Source organism: Cuculus canorus, chromosome 5 (genome assembly GCF_017976375.1).
Source record: "Cuculus canorus isolate bCucCan1 chromosome 5, bCucCan1.pri, whole genome shotgun sequence".
Taxonomy (NCBI): domain Eukaryota; kingdom Metazoa; phylum Chordata; class Aves; order Cuculiformes; family Cuculidae; genus Cuculus; species Cuculus canorus.
In genome coordinates, this window is record NC_071405.1 from 16,780,267 (window position 1) to 16,795,958 (window position 15,692).

At 54.8% G+C, this 15,692-nt stretch overlaps 3 protein-coding genes across 11 annotated transcripts in view; 2 read left to right on the forward strand and 1 right to left on the reverse strand.

The window, feature by feature from the left end:
• MYRF (myelin regulatory factor) overlaps positions 1-3,843 on the forward strand; it is a 64,268-nt gene extending 60,425 nt beyond the window's left edge. For 5 of the 7 annotated variants that reach the window (XM_054067973.1, XM_054067977.1, XM_054067976.1 and 2 more), the window contains 6 exons: positions 206-499; positions 1,377-1,464; positions 2,117-2,191; positions 2,338-2,440; positions 3,395-3,469; positions 3,704-3,843. In XM_054067973.1, the coding sequence (XP_053923948.1) occupies positions 206-499; positions 1,377-1,464; positions 2,117-2,191; positions 2,338-2,440; positions 3,395-3,469; positions 3,704-3,790 (722 nt within the window). In that variant the 3' untranslated portion in view covers positions 3,791-3,843. The remainder of the gene's footprint in view (positions 1-205; positions 500-1,376; positions 1,465-2,116; positions 2,192-2,337; positions 2,441-3,394; positions 3,470-3,703) is intronic. The other 2 variants (XM_054067978.1, XM_054067979.1) reach the window with 1 other exon arrangement.
• A 3,793-nt stretch (positions 3,844-7,636) lies between these two features.
• TMEM258 (transmembrane protein 258) lies at positions 7,637-10,482 on the reverse strand. Of its 2 annotated transcripts, none has more exons than XM_054067981.1 (4): positions 10,330-10,482; positions 8,945-9,054; positions 8,696-8,852; positions 7,637-7,772 (listed from the first exon to the last, which is right to left on the reverse strand). In XM_054067981.1, the coding sequence occupies exons 1-3, from the start codon at positions 10,330-10,332 to the stop codon at positions 8,726-8,728; spliced, it is 240 nt and encodes a 79-aa protein (XP_053923956.1). In that variant the 5' UTR covers positions 10,333-10,482; the 3' UTR covers positions 7,637-7,772; positions 8,696-8,725. The 2 variants fall into 2 exon arrangements, with proteins under 2 accessions (XP_053923956.1, XP_009565042.2); XM_009566747.2 differs by lacking the exon at positions 7,637-7,772 and adding an exon at positions 8,166-8,432.
• Positions 10,483-10,597: 115 nt separating this feature from the next.
• On the forward strand, positions 10,598-15,418 carry FEN1 (flap structure-specific endonuclease 1). 2 transcript variants are annotated; one of them, XM_009566748.2, is made up of 2 exons: positions 10,598-10,675; positions 12,242-15,414. In XM_009566748.2, exon 2 carries the CDS (start codon positions 12,243-12,245, stop codon positions 13,389-13,391), a length of 1,149 nt encoding a protein of 382 aa, XP_009565043.1. In that variant the 5' UTR covers positions 10,598-10,675; position 12,242; the 3' UTR covers positions 13,392-15,414. The 2 variants fall into 2 exon arrangements, with proteins under 2 accessions (XP_009565043.1, XP_053924498.1); XM_054068523.1 differs by having other exon boundaries at positions 10,600-10,675; positions 12,207-15,418.
• The last annotated feature ends 274 nt before the right edge of the window (positions 15,419-15,692 follow it).

The window sequence follows — 15,692 nt, forward strand, 5'->3', positions numbered from 1 at the left end:
GTCCCCATTTGTCCCCACAGGCTGCTCCTTTGCTGCCAGAATCCTACCAGCCCCATGCACAGAGGCTGGGAAGCCTCAGCCGCTCGCAGGGGAGGTGACACGGGGACAGACAAACACAGAGCTGGTACCTCGCTCCAAATTGCTCCCAGAGGTCATGAGTGGTGCCGGCCTCTCAGCAGAACCTTTCTCTCCCTTCTCTTTGCAGACCAAAGCCACATCTCACTCCTGCCAGTGACAAATATCAAAGCCAAATCCAGGGGCATCACCGGGAAAGCAACCTCCTACACCAAGTGGCCAAAGACACCTGACAGGTCTCAGAGCTTCGGCAGCCCCAATGCCAGCCCCTCTTCCCCTTTCACTCACATCCAGGGCAAATCCAAGTACATCTCCAACCTCTCGCTCTCCCGCAGCAACTCCCCGCTGGGGCAAACCCGGCAGCAGCGCAGTGTCAAGCAGCCGGTGAGCGAGTGGCCACGCACGGAGGATCCCAGCACAGATGGTAGGTGTACCCTCTCTTCTTCCCTCCCTGCAGCGGCACCGTGGTTGTGGGTTCTCTCCTGAGGTACCCTCAGCTAACTGAGATACTGGTCTTCCAGTCTAGACATCTGCTGGCCTTCCAGGACTGAAAGGGACTCCAGGAAAGCTGGGGAGGGGCTTTTGATCAGGGAGGGCAGGGATGGGATGAGGGAAATGGTTTGAGCTGAAAGAGGGGACATTGAGATGAGATGGTAGGAAGAAATGTTCCCACTGCAAGGATGGGGAAGCCCTGGCCCAGGTTCCCCAGAGAGGTCATGGCTGCCCCATTCCTGGAGGTGTTGAAGGTGGGGTTGGATGGGGCTTGTTGCCCATGATCCAGTGGGAGGTGTCCCTGCCCATGGCAGGCGGTGAGACTGGTTGGGCTCTGAGGTCCCTTCCAGCCCAAACCCTTCCATGATTCTGTCTATCCTGCTCAGCTCTCTATTCCTGTCCTGCAGTTTGGTTGCCCTCAGGTCTCCCGGTGCAGCCAGATTCATCCTCCAGCCCTGCACTTTCTGGTGTATTCTGGTTCCCCTCTGAGGCTGCTATACCAGTGTCTCCATTCTTATCCCTACCTCTGCTTGCTCAACCATTCCTAAATCAGATCTGAAGAGAGAAATGTGTGGATTCAGTCATGCTGGCAGCAGGGAGAAAGGAGTTTTCACCACCAGCTATCGGCATAATCTCTGCCAGCCCTTTTCCTGCCTCTCCATGGCTGGATGTGGTGACCTGAAGGAATCTGACCCTCTCTGTGATGACAGGGTGATGAGGAAAGGTTGTCTCGGTGCCAAGCACCCCTTCTCTCTCAGGGTACCCCATCCCTTTGCTGTTCCTCAACAGCCTGTTCTCCCACCCCGCAGGGCCAAGCCCAGTGCTTCAATCCATCCGGCTCATGGAGATCAATCTCACCATCCCGTCCCAGTTCTGTGCAGCCAATGATGCCTGCAGGTGAGTGGGGCAAGGGCAGCTGCCACCACTGTGGTGGGACCTCCAGGGGAAGCAGCTGATGGTCATCTCCTTCTCTGCCATTGTCCCATGCTGCTCCTTGAGCAGAGGAGCCAAAGCTCTGAATTCTTCACTCAGAGCACGGCAAGGTTGAGTTGGTGATGACGTGTTCAGCCTGGAGAAGAGAAGGCTCCAGGGAGACCTTAGAGCAGCATCCAGGACTGAAAGGGGCTCCAGGATAGCTGGGGAGGGGCTCTTTATCAGGGAGTGCAGGAACAGGATGAGGGAACAGTTTAGAGCTGAAAGAGGGGAGATTGAGATGAGATCTTAGGGAGAAATATTTTCCTGTGAGGGTAGGGAGGTCCTGGCCCAGGTTGCCCAGAGCAGTGGTGGCTGCTCCATCCCTGGAGGTGTTCAAGGCCAGGCTGGATGAGGCTTGGAGCCCCTGATCCAGTGGGACGTGTCCCTCCTCGTGGCACAGGCTGGAACTTTAAGGTCCCTTCCAACCCAAACCATTCTATGATTCTTTGAGTTCATTCTTGGGAACCCTCACCTCTGAAATCTCAGCCCAGCAGTGACTTTAGGTCATGTCCTGGCCATCTCTCAGCCACCTGAAATGCTGCGCTGAGGTCTAATGCTCTCCTTGTGTCCCTAGGACTGGAAACTTCACCTACCGCATCCCAATCAACCAGCTCACAGCAGTGAACACCAACCTGACGCTGGAGATGAAGTGAGTGGACAGAGTTCATCTCTTGGGTGTTTTGATGCCCCTGGTGTTGGCTGAATACTCTGCCGTGTGTGACATCTCCTGCTTGAGCTGGGGATGAAGTAGCAGAGGCAGCTCCCTTCCAGCATCTTAGTGTCTTGTCTTCCCAGCTCCTCCTCCGCTGTGTCCGTCTCCCTTTGTGGCCTTGTTTCCAGTGACCCCTGCCAGGATGCTGCCAGCACAAACAGCTCCACGGATGCCACAGATGCACAGGTAGGGAGGGGACAACTCTCAAAATCCATGTGTGTTGTGTCATCCCAGCCTGGCAGCGATCCCTCCAGAAGGGACCTCAGCAGCCCAGGAGTTGATGGAGAGAATTCATGGTCAAACACAGCCGTACTCCACACTGGCCAATGTCAAGACCCTCAGACCTCTCTGGAACCCAACAAGGAGGTGTCTAAACGTGATATAAGTGGTCACCCATGTGAAATCACCCCACTCAACCCCTCTGCTTCCATCCCAGGACTGTGGGGAAAAGCCCAGGTAGCCGTAACCCATCCTAATGAAGTCCCTTCAGGGGCACCTTCCAGGTCTGCACGCATCAGACCCTTCCTGCTCTCGAGTGCCTCCCTGCCCCTCTCAGCCCAGCTCTGTTCCTGATCTCATGAGACCCCACCTGGAGCCCTGTGTCCAGTTCTGGAATCCCCAACATAGGAAGGATATGGATTTGTTGGAACAGGTCCAGAGGAGGCCACAGAGATGATTTGAGGGCTGGAGCACCTCTGCTACAAGGCCAGGCTGGAAGGGGCTTCAAGAAAGCTGAGGGGAGCTTTTTACAAGGGCCTGGAGTGACAGCATTAGGGGAATGGCTTTAAATCGGAAGGGGGAAGGTTTAGATGAGACATTAGGAAGAAATGCTTCACGATAAGGGTGGGAAGGCCCTGGCCCAGGTTGCCCAGGGAAGCTGTGGCTGCCCCATCCCTGGAGGTGTTCCAATCCAATGGGGATTGGAACCCCTGGTCCAGTGAGAGGTGTCCCTGCCCATGGCAGGGGATGAAACAGGATGATCTTTAAGGTCCCTTCCAACCCAAACCATTCCATGATTTTATGATCTCAGAGAGGTTGCTCGTGCGCTCAATTTTGTGGTTCCTCACCAGTCTGACCTGGGAGAACATCCTCTGGTGCTCAGCTGCAATCTAATCCCAACTCTTCTGTTTCCTTCCCTAGGAAACAATGCACCGTTGGCCTCTCGTGATGATGTCTTTCCGCGAGTTCACCTACCACTTCCGAGTGGCTCAGCCTGTGAGTAACAGCAGCCGCTTCTTTTTGTCCAGGGCTGAGTTGGGAGGAGACCACGGGAGGTTTGGCAGCAATGTTGAGCCTTCCACAGCCCCTTCTACCACGGCTGATGCCTCCCACACTTCAGTGGGTAGCGGGAGGATGATTTTTCTCTGCCCCAGCACATAATTCCTGCACAATTCCCCCCTCAGAGCATGCATCCTGCCCCTGCCTGAGCTTTTTCTTGCTCTCTCACAGGGCCAAGCCAACTGCAGCACGGCCCCCCAGCAGGTGGGACACCTCTTCACTGACTATTATTTTCAGTTTTACTGGCTCTGTGAGTGAGTCCTGAGCACCAATGCCATCTGCTTGGAGAGAGGAGGGGGATCAGTGACACTGGGGAGACTCCTGTATGCCCTCCTCCGCTAGCCCCAGCCCCAACTCACCCCTATCTCCGTCGTGGAGCTGGTTTGGTTGTGGCTGGTGACGCAGGCACTGAAGCACAGGACGTGCAGAACATCAGCCCTAAGCCCTAGAGACACAAGCAGCCCTGTGGTATCTCCTGGGTTCACCCTGCACCGATTCCCACCGTCCCACGCCCAACAGCTCTCTCCTTCCCTTCTGAGGATGCTCGTGTCCTTCATCGCTTCTCCTTCCCATTGCAACACTGGATTTGAAAGCATGACACTGGACTGGAAGTGGATGGGTCTGCCGCAACCCAAAGCGTGAGTGGGAGCTCCATCCTGCACCAGCCCAACAGTCCCAAGATGTACCACATGGGTTCTTCACAACACTGGAATTGCTCAACACTGGAGCCCTTTCCAAGAGCGAAACACTGGAGTTTGGCCTGGAAAGGAAGGCTGTGCCTGGACGTACTGGAAGTCGTACACTGGAGTTGCTGTTTCTTCTGGTTGGCCCAGGGCCATTCCTTGCAGCCCCACTCCACGGACCCCTGGAGACCCCAACAGACTGTCCTCTGTGGACAACAAGAGAAGGTGCAGCTTCAACCTTTGCCCCGTCTGTCCTGTTCCTTGCTGTACTCTTTCACCATCTCCAGTCCTGGATGGTTGAACTCAAGAACCCCACTGCAGATGCTGCTGAGGCTGTGCCCAGCCCAAACCACGCGTGGGGAAACTTGCATCAACCCATAGGAGAAAAATTGACTGGGAGTCACTTGCATTAAGTGGCGTGGGAGCTGTTGTTTTCGTTTGGCCTTTCACGGCACCTGTGGAGCTGTGTTGTGGGCTCGCAAGTCAGCACAGCCACCTCTTCCCCAAAGAGACAGCCCACTGCGCCCTGTAGAGCAAAGCTGGGGTGCTGGGGATGCATGACATGGCGCTGCTGCATGCCTTGGCTAATGGATCTCTCCCACAAAGAGGGAATGGCAGTGCCTGCAGGCCCTCGCTGTTCTCGGAAAGCAGTTATGTTCAGTGTATTTTGGGTATTTTACTGTTACAAGTTCTTAACTTGCTAAACTACTGAAATCTTTTTAAGCCGTATAAAAATGGGTCTCTTAATTCTGTCCCTGTTGAGCCACGTGTGTCTCGCGTAGGAAACCCAAAGGGGGCCACTGCTAAGTGCCACGTTAAAGCTTGACTGCCGCAGTGGTGCTGGGAGACAACAAAGTGACTGACTGGCCTGCGCCTCATCCTCCCCGTCCTGCTCCAGCAGCCTTTCCTAAAGGAAACATCAATGTTCCCGCAGGCTGAGCCACCACCAGGTTCCCTCCATCCGAGATGCGTTTCTCTCAGGAAACAGCAGCCACTGCTGGGGAAGGGCAGCGAGGGGTGGAACTGCTAGCTTCAAAGAGCACACCTTGCCCCATGCAGCTCTGTCACTGTTTGGAGGCAACTGGAACCAAACTGGTTTGGGGAACTGCACCGGGCTCCGGCTGCTGCATTTGGTTGCCTTCAGTGGAGACAGATGCAGGAATCTCTCTGTAGGAATCTCTGCTTGCTGCAAGAGTCCCACTGCAGAAATCCCGCTGCAGGAATCCCTTTGCAGGCCATGTTCTCAGCACTGAGGAGTGCATGGCTGGCTCTGCTGCTCCGGAGACACAAGCTGCAAAGATGTATGTTATCCAGAGAGATAGCAGATGTGTACATTTCCTAGGACCCTACATAGCTTTCTCTTCCCACTCTGGGAAGCAGTTTTAGTTCCTGCCACCTGTCTCAGAACTTCTTTCTGAGCTTCCCCCAGGAAAGCAACCGTAGCCATGTAATTCCTTGCAACGTCACTAAGAGAGAGCTGGCATCTCTGCTGCCAAAGGACCTCGCTGTGTGTTAAGGTCAGGTCTTCATTCCCCTGGATGCCTATAGGCACCAAACACTCCATTATAGAATGGTTTGAGTTGGAAAGAACATTAAAGCTCATCCCACCCAACCAGCTTCACGCTGCAGTGGTGATGCTCTCCAATTCCTAGAAGGCACTGAAGCCCAGGCAGGCAGGAACCAGAGGGGGAAGCAGGGAATGCTGGGCAGCCAAGCAGCAGTGAAGCTAGAAGACTCTCCTTAAAAGAACAAGAGGTCCCAAGGCTTAGGAGTACTCATTGCAAGCAGGTCAGCTCAGCAGGGGTCTCTGATCCTGCCTGTAATTGGGAAGGAAACCTTCCTGTGTTGCTCTCCAGAGGTCACTCAGTACTCTCCTCACACCTGCCCTGAGCTTTTTGGCTTGGCCTTAAACTGGGAAGTTACTTTCTTGGCAGCTTTTATTCTCCACTTGGCAATCAGTGGCCCAGTCTGGCACGTCCGCGTTCAGGTGAGCGATGCCATGTGCTCTTTGATGCCCACGTAGCCAAGAGGCAGCCTTCTCCAACCCACTTTTCCCTTCTGGGTTCAATGCCTGTGCACTCGTTCAGGCCCTGAGGAGGCAGCGGGCGGTGTTGTGAGGGCCAGAGCTGAAAGCACCGCCTGCAGTCACCCCACAGATCCCCTTGGAGCGAGGAAAGCCGCTCCTAGACGACAGGAATCAATCAATCACTTAGGAACGTGCCAGCAGTGGTGGCCCAAGAGAAGAAGCAGCCTCGCAAGTGTGCCCACAGTAGTTTGTCACGGGATTCATTGAGGGCTGCTGGCAAACCAAGTGCCTAAGGGCTACAGAACCATCTCTAGTGCCTTTTTCTCCTAATGGGAACAGGGCTTTCCCATATGTGCCTCAAAGCAGTGGGCAGGATGGTTTGGAATGGAGGTGAGGCAACACACAAAGTGCCATGGCCGGCCCTAGCTGGCTGTTTCACAGGGGAGCAGCACTAAGCTGACAGCAATCCCTGGTATCTAAAGAGGAGAGGGATTCAGAAGGCAGTTTCTAGCATCCTAAATCACGATATCTCAGAAAACCTATGCCAGGTCCACAGGCTGCTGTGAGAACAGAGCTCACAGGGAAGTTATGGTTCTTAAAGGCTCACGGGATTGTTCCTACGCCTGCGGAAAGAGCTGGTTGCAGAGACTGCCCCCTAAAGCACCTCTGGAGATGCGTTCCCCATCCCCAATCAGCAACGAGAGAGTTCACAATCAGGCCTTGCCCTGCAAGAGACGGAGGGATCTCTGAGCCGCTGTCTCCAGCCCAACAGCCTAGGGAAAACCCTCTCTTCCCACTGGAAAGCCAGCGCTTCACCTCTCTAGACATTCTTGGCAGGAAGGAAGACGAGTGTGAAAATGAGGCTGGCTGTTCCGGAGTTTGTTTCAAAAGCAAATTCACCAAGATTCTGTCCTACTGTTAGCGCTTAAAGCCTGTAAATAGAGACTATGGCACCGCTGCAAGGATTAAGGAAAAAGTAAAGCACTAATTTGTTTGGTTTAAATGTTGCTGTCACAGCTTTAATCACTGTATATTGCCAGCAAGTTTGTAGAGTTGCATTCTTAGCAGGTTATTCTTGATTATCGGTTTTTATTTGGGGGAACAAGCGTGGTTTCCCTCTTTTCTTTCTGATTTATATTTATATTTTGCTGAATTTGAGTGCCAAGTCTCCGGATTCCCCACTTTTTTCATTTGGCTTATTTAGACTTTGTTTTATGCTGGAGGTAAATATGCCCATATAAATAAATATATAAATACTGCTTTGTATCCAAGCATGGCTCCGGGCACATTCCTCCCTTGCTATGAAGTAACGGTCTTTCAATTCCCTGCTTCACACGAGATGGAGGAATCCCTTAATTCATCAGCGGGAGTTTCCAGAGGTCGGAGAAGCCACGTAGCACCTTTTGGAACAGGTATCAAAAAGAGGAGCACCAGAGGAAGTTTCCCTTCCAGACTGGAAATTAAGGCTTTAAGTCTCTTAAGCCCTCTTGAATTTGTGATTTTGAAAGCAGGTCTACAAATTCAAAGCTACCTATAAAAATAGAACAGGGTCATGGGATGGTTTGGGTTGGAAGGGACCTCAAAGCCCATTCCGTCCCACCCCCTGCCATGGGCAGTGACACCTCCCACTGGATCAGGGGCTGCCAGGCCCTCCCCACCCTCACAGCAAAACATTCTTCCCTAAGATCTCATCTCAATCTCACCTCTTTCAGTTCAAAACAGTTCCCCTCATCCTGGCCCTGCACTCCCTGATCAAGAGCCCCTCCCAGCTTTCCTGTAATCGGAACTGGATAGGTTTTTAAGGTCCCTTCCAACCCAAACCATTCCATGATTCTATAGAAAAGCTGAGCTTAGAGCGGAAAGCACTGATTATCTAGCATCTCGCTGCACCAAGGCTCACCTGAAACCCTTCTGGGCATATACAGCTCTGGAAGTCTCTAACAAACACAGGGCCTGTCCCAAGGCACAGGGATCCTGTGCCAATATCAAAGTGGTTTGGAAAAGCCAGATAAAAAGTGTATCTAAGAGACAAACCACAAGGCCAGAAGCGTTTGCATGATGGAGTCAGTTTTATTCAGGCCATGTTTGCTGCACTGGCAGAAGTCAGTTGGCAGCAGCACAGTCCATGCCTGACACGTGCTTTGTTGTTGAAGTATAAAAATACAAAAAACGTTTCTGCTGGGCTTCCCACCTAGAACCAAAGGAGAGACGATGGCAGTCGGTTACAGGATTCCCCAGGGTGGCACTGGGATAGACTCTGCTGGCATGGAGCAGAGAAGAAAGGCAGCACAGACTCCTCCTCACTGCGCCAAATGGGGCTGAGCACCAGCCCTGTAACAGGTGGGCATGGCTTTTTGCGCATCCCAGCTCTGGTTTTGGACAGACTGGTTGTCCTAGGGCTGCATTTCCAGACACAAGCAGGCTGTTAGGCCCTTGCAGGCCTTCAGGACTCACCACACAGGGCTGGCTCTCCTCCGGCAGGCTTCAAACGTAGATACCGACCCACAGCAGCAGGAAGAGGACGCCAAAGCCCATGAAGAGTGAGGCCACCAGCGAGATCAGCAGCTCCTTGTAGATATCCCGCGTGTACTTGGTGGAAGTCACCTCGTAGCTGCGGCCTGGGGGTTAAGGCAATAACGGTGGCTGCATGGGGTGAGCCCCTACCCCTCATCCCCGCTCCCCTGGTCCCCGCCTCGGGGATACACGAAGAACCAGGCAGTGAAGAACATGCCGATGGCCAGCAGCACCACAGTGAGGTGCGGGAAGACAGCCGGGTTCACTGGACTGGTGTATCTGCTCATCGCCTCCAGCTCCTGTGGGAACAAAGTGATGGTGAGCACTGGAACCAGGGCTGGGATTGGGACCAGCCCCCAGAACCTCTGTGGTGGCCCACAGCCCTCACCACAGTCCCCAGCCACCTCGTCACAGCCCGGGGCCATCACCGCAGCCCCCAGCCTCCTGTTGCAGCCCCGGGCTCCCTAGTTGCAGTCTCTCACCATGGCCACAGTCCCCCTGGTGTGCAGCCTGCAGTCCTCCCCATGGCCCCCTCACTGTGTTCCCTCACCATGGTCCCCAGCCCCCGCACTTGTGGTCCCTGACCCTCACAACAGCCCCCCAGTTTGCAGCCCCCTGCCTTCATCATGGACCCTTGCCCCCCGCTGTGGTTTCAGCTGTCACTGCAAACACAACCACACTACTGGGGTCCCTTCACAAGTCCCCGCCACCGGCCCTCACCATAATCTCTAACACCGTCTTGGGGCCTCCTCATTGCAGCTTCTCACCATAGCTCCCGGTCCCCTTTTGTGATCCCTCCCCGTGGCCACCAGCCTCCACCATGGCCCCTACGCTACTGTTGTGGTCTCTCACCATAGCCTTCGATGCCCCAGTCATAGCCCCTGGCCCTCACTATGGTCCCCAGCCCCCCAGTCTCAGCTCCCACTCCTAACCATGGCCCCTGCCACCCCTCCGCTGTGGTTTCAGCCCCCACTATGGCACCTGCTCCCCTGTTGTAGACCCTCACCGTGGCCACCAACTCCCCAGTCACAGATTCTGGCCCTCACCATAGCCCCAGGTCCCCCCTCCACTGTGGCTTCAGTCTCCACCACGGCCCCCACCTCCCTGCTGTGGTCTCTCACCGTGGCCCGCAGCCCCCGAGTAGCAGTCCCCAGTCCTTCACCATGGTCCCTGCACCCCCTGTTGCGGCTTCAGCCTCCACCACGGCCACCACTTCCCCACTATGGTCCCTCATCGCAGCACCCAGTAGGAGTCCCCACCACGGCCTTTGCTGCCCCTGTTGTGGTTTCAGCCTCCACCATAGCCCCCACTCGCCTCTTATGATCTCTCACCACAGTCCGGGCCCCCCAGTCCCCATTACGGCCCCTGCCACCCCCCGTTGTGGTTTCAGCCTCCACCATGGCCTCACCCCACTGCTGTGCTCTCACCACAGCCCCGGTCCCCTCCGGCTGTAGTTTCAGGCTCCACCACGGCCGCTACGCCCCTGTTAAGGTCTCTCTCCATGGCGCCCGGTCCCCTCCAGTCTCGGCCTCTGATTTCCCCACCCCGCCCTCCGTTGTGTCGTCACCCCTCACCATGGCTTCGCGCGCTGCTCCCGCTCCGCTCCGGACACGTCGTTACCTCCACTACCCGCCCCAGCCGGAAGAGGAGGTGGCAGGAAGCGCAGTGCATGCTGGGATGGAGGAGGGGCAGGCGGGCCTATCTGGACGGGGCATCAAGCGCGAGGCATGCCGGGATGGGGAGCGGGGCCAGAGGATGCAAGGCCTCTCTGGATTGGTGGGCGGGGTCAACGGGACGGGGACTGTCTGGACGGGGCAGGGTGCATGCCGGGATGGGGGCGGGGGCGGCGGAAGCTGCTCCTCATTGGCTGCGCGGGCTCCCGGTGTGCACCGCGGCGACGGCGGCGGGAGATAGTGGCGGGTAATGGCGCGGAATCGGGGCCTGGAAGAGGGGGAAACGGCGGCTGATGGGGAGGGATCGGGGCCTGGAAGGGGGAAACGGCAGCTGGAGAGAAGGAATCGGGGCCTGGAGAGAGGGAATGGGAGCTGAGGGGGAGGGATTGGGGCTGGGGTGGGGAGAACGAGGGCCGTGAGAGGGCGGAATCGGGGCCTGGAGAGGGGAAACAGCAGCTGGGGAGGCGGAATCGGGGCCTGGGAAGGAGGAATGGGGACTGGGATGGTGGAATCGGGGCCTGTATGGGGGAAACGGAGGCTGGGGGGGTTGGAAGCTGGGCCTAGAGGGGGAAAACGGCGGCGAGGGGGGAGGAATCGGGGCCTGGAGGACGGGAATGGGGGCTAGGGGGGCGGAATCGGGGCCTGGACGGAGGAATAGAGGCTGGAGGGGCGGAATCGGGGCCTGGAGGGAGGAACAGGGGCTGGGGGCACGGAATCGGGGCCTGGAGAAACGGAATGGGGGCTGAGGGGATGGAATTGGGGTGGGGGCAGGGAGAATGAGGGCCGAATCGGGGCCTAGAAAGGGGAAACAGCAGCTGGGGAGGTGGAATTGGGGCCTGGAGAGGGTATATGGCAGCTGGGGTGAACAGGGCCCATGAGAGGGGGGAATTGGGGGCTTGGAGGGGGTCAATGGGGTCCTGGAGAGGGGGATGAGTGCCTGGGGGATGGAACTGGGGCTGTGGGGAGAATGGGGGCTTGGAGTGAGGGGATTGGGGGTGCAGAATCGGGGCCTGGAGAGGGAGGGAATGGGGTCCTGGAGAGGGTGGAGTGGAAGCCTGGGGGGTGGGCATTGGGGACTTGGAGAGAGAGGAATGGGGGCTGGGGGGAATTAGGACATGGAGAGGTGGTCAGAATGGGGGCTAGGGGGAAGAACGGGGTCCTGGAGGGTGAAGAATCGAGGCTGGGGTGGAATAAGGGCCTGGAGAGGAGAAATGGGGGCTGGAGGGGGGGGAATGGGGCCTGAGGGGTTGGAACTGGGGCCTTGAGAGGCGGAATGGGGGCCTGCAGAGGGTGAGTGGCAGTTGGCAGGTCAAATGGTGGTGTGGAGAGTCGGAAGGGGCCTGGAGAGGGGGAACAACAGCAGGGGGAGCTTGAGGGGGGGTAGGGAGGGACTAAGAGAAGGCTGAGGTGGGCCCAGGAGGAGGCAGTAGGGGCTGAGGGAGGGAAGAATGGCGGCTGAGGGATGGTCAAGGCAGGCTGAAGGTGCTAGGAGGGGGCCTAGGAAGGGAAAATAGGGCTGGAGGGTCTATGGGGGGTGGAGAAGAGAGGTTAGGGGAGCAGGGGTGGTTGAGGGGGGGAATAGCAGCCGGAGAGGCCAAGGTGGGTTGTGGAACAGCAGCTGGAGGTGTTTTGGGGTGGAACAGCAGAGTCTGGAGGGGCCAAGGCAGGAAGGGAAATGTAATGGGAGGCCACAGCCCATGGAATAATGGGAATTAGAGGAAGCAGACCTCTCCCTTTGGTGCTTCTCCCCCTAACACTGTGTGTATGCGTGTGTGCAGAGGCTGATCCCAGCCTCCCCTTTGTTGTTCCCTAGGATGGGAATCCATGGCCTGGCTAAGCTTATTGCCGATGTGGCTCCTGGTGCCATCCGGGAGAATGACATCAAGTCGTACTTCGGCCGGAAGGTCGCTATCGATGCCTCCATGAGCATTTACCAGTTCCTGATCGCTGTGCGTCAGGGCGCTGAAGTCCTTCAGAACGAAGAAGGTGAGACCACCAGCCACCTGATGGGCATGTTCTACCGCACCATCCGCATGGTGGAGAACGGCATCAAACCAGTTTACGTCTTCGACGGCAAACCACCACAGCTGAAATCGGGAGAGCTGGCGAAGCGGACTGAGCGCCGAGCTGAGGCTGAGAAACACCTCCAGGAAGCTCAGGAGGCTGGAGAGGAGAACAACATTGAGAAGTACAGTAAGAGGTTGGTTAAGGTGACCCAGCAGCACACTGACGAGTGCAAGAAGTTGCTGACGCTGATGGGCATTCCCTACGTGGAGGCACCGGGCGAAGCCGAAGCCAGCTGTGCCACTTTGGTGAAGGCCGGGAAGGTCTATGCGGCTGCTACAGAAGATATGGATTGCTTGACCTTTGGTAGTCCTGTATTGATGCGACATCTTACTGCCAGCGAGACGAAGAAGCTGCCTATCCAGGAGTTTCACCTGAACCGCATTCTGCAGGATCTAGACCTGACCTGGGAGCAGTTTGTGGATCTGTGTATCCTCCTAGGATGCGACTACTGCGAGAGCATCCGTGGTATTGGGCCCAAGCGCGCCATTGAGCTCATCAAGGAGCACAAAAGCATCGAGAAGATCATTCAGCAGATCGACACCAAGAAGTACCCTCTGCCTGAGAACTGGTTACACAAAGAAGCCCAGAAGCTCTTTCTAGAGCCCGATGTGATCAACCCCGATGCTGTTGAGCTGAAGTGGACCGAGCCGAATGAGGAGGAGCTCATCCAATTCATGTGTGGAGAGAAGCAATTCAACGAAGAACGGATCCGCAACGGTGTCAAGAGGCTGAGCAAAAGCCGTCAGGGCAGCACACAGGGCCGCCTCGACGACTTCTTCAAGGTGACGGGCTCCATCACATCAGCCAAGCGCAAAGAGCCGGAGACTAAGGGGTCAGCGAAGAAGAAAGCCAAGACCAACAATGCCACAGCCGCAAAGACCAAAAAGGGGAAATAGCCAGGCTGGCTGACCACAAACCCTGTGACTGGTTTTTATGCTCAACCGGGAATTTTAGGCTAATAACAAACTTGTCTTTGTCCTGCATGTTAGTGCAGGGAAGGAAGCTGCCAAAGGGCTTCCCAACCAGGCTAGGTTAGTGAATCTGATGACCATCTTCCTGCTGGGATAGCAGAGAGCTGAAACAGCCGCCGGGGGGGTGTTAGAGGCGTGAGGAACCAGGGAGTTGCATTCATTAGTTCAGCAGTTTGAGAGTTCCAATGGGCACAGGGACTAGAAGTGATACCTGGGCTGTGGAGTTAAAGGGAGGTCTGATGACAAATGCCCTGATTTGAGAAACAAAAAGGTGAATAGCTAGAGAGGAAACCGGGTGCAAGTGATGATAAAGACATTTCTGCCTGACAATCCATCTGGGAAGAGGTGAGTGCAAACAGTAGCTACTGAAGGAGTAGCTGGGGAGGAGTGGAAGGCAGATTGGAGAGGGAAGGAGACTTGAAATAAGGAGGTAAATCTCCCTTTAATGAGGATTGGGTTTGGGTTCTTACTTCCCTTGTTGACCTTGCTTTTATTTAAGAAGCTAAACGAAAGGTTGTAAACCTGATTCCATGGAAGTTGTAGCCGAGGCATAACCTGAGGATAAGCTGAGCTGACACTGCAGCTCCCCGCACTTGAATTTTGTCACTAGGTTCTGCTCTAGGTGTAAAAAGAAAAACCTAGAATGGAATCCTCTTCACTCCTTGATTTCCTGAGGCATCTTTCTGCGTTGGACACGTGGACACAAGTCCCAGAATGAGAAAAAGAAAAAGACAGTGCCTCTTATTTTTTCTTATTTTATGTTGTATTTTGCGTAGTCTTTTCATCTTGTTGAAGCGATGTGCTAGGATTTGCTTTCGAAATAAAATTTGTATGTAAATATGATGTTTCTCATTGTCGGGCGAGGTGGCTTCGACATGGTTGCTGAAGGAACGTCCCATTTAGAGGGATACCCATCGAACATCCCATTTAGAGGGATACCCATCGGTGACAATAGCCAACAAATCAAGCACAGCCCTAAACAGTGGAAATCCAAGTTTTAGGCTTTTGGATGCTTTGTAGACATCAAAGATCAGCTCTGCCAAGTTAAAAAACCCAGAGCTGGGGTTGTTTCACAGGCAAATTCCATTAATATTGCTAAAATAATGTTTATTTTTAAGCTTCCTCAGGAATTTTCTTAACTGTAGTGTACAGAGCAGCAGGTCTGCATGGAGGCAGGGATGTCCTCCCTGGCTGCTGCTTGTGCGCATGGGAGGGGGAGCAGAGCACCCAAAACTTAGCAGTTTGCTGCTCTGGCTTGGTGGTTTTCACAGAGTTTGGCTTAACCCTAATTCCAAGCCCTAAAATGGAGATATTTGAGAAGAGGAAGCCTGCATGGTTTGAAGGAGGGCAGAAGCATCCATGTGCTTTGAGATCCGTGTCTTTTCTCTCCACAGGCATCTATGTGGATGTTTTGGGATGTGGCATGGCCTGGCTGCTTATCCCATCATGTTACTTGGAGTATCTGCACCCAGAAAGGCAGGAAAATGCTGCAGGGACAATAGATTTTAAAATGAGTGTGAGAGGTGATAGTTTATTGCCTGCTCTGTATCGCATTTATCTGTTTAACAAATAGATCTGAAGTATTTGTGCTTTCCACCCTGTGACCTGTCACTCCCAGACCCAATCTTTCCTTCAACTAGGAAAATCCTGCTCAGGCAGTAAACCAGTGTCCAGAAATCCTGTCCCTGGTTTGTCTTTTCTCACAGAAAAGCAGAGCCCAGGTTGGGTTCTCGGTGCGGCTTTCCCGGAGGCTTTAAGGTGTGGGTTAGTTTGGAAGCCAGGCTCTTCATTACTCAGGTGATTTCAGTTCAAAACACGGTGAAGACTGTGTTTTCCCATTGTACGATCTCGGTGTTTCAATCTGTAATTTGTCTTAACAGGAGCTTCTTGATTAACTACTCCAGCTTTATCTGTGGATATCTTCACTGTGACCACATGGGAAGCTCCAGTCAAGGGGTTTTGGGGTGAGGGAATGAATGATGATTAAACAAATTTATATTGGTAGAATGATGGAATGGTTTGGGTTAGAAGGGACCTTAAAGTCCAGATACACCTCCCTGCCACAGGCAGGGACACCTTCCGCTGGATTGGGTTCCTTTCCTCCTCTGTTAAGAAAAGATGGGCAAAGCTCTCACTGGAGAGGGTGCATTTCCCCAGCCTGGGAACTGAGGGAGCCATTCAAACCCTTGGAAGCAGTGCTCTCACAGCCTGGGCAGGGCAGGAGTT

Coding starts and splice junctions, on each gene's coding strand:
- TMEM258 (XM_054067981.1), bottom strand. Junction 8,853..8,944: donor TTCACTGCCTGGTTCTTCGT/GTATCCCCGAGG, acceptor CCCAGGCCGCAG/CTACGAGGTGACTTCCACCA.
- FEN1 (XM_009566748.2), top strand. CDS start 12,243: ATGGGAATCCATGGCCTGGCTAAGCTTATTGCCGATGTGGCTCCTGGT.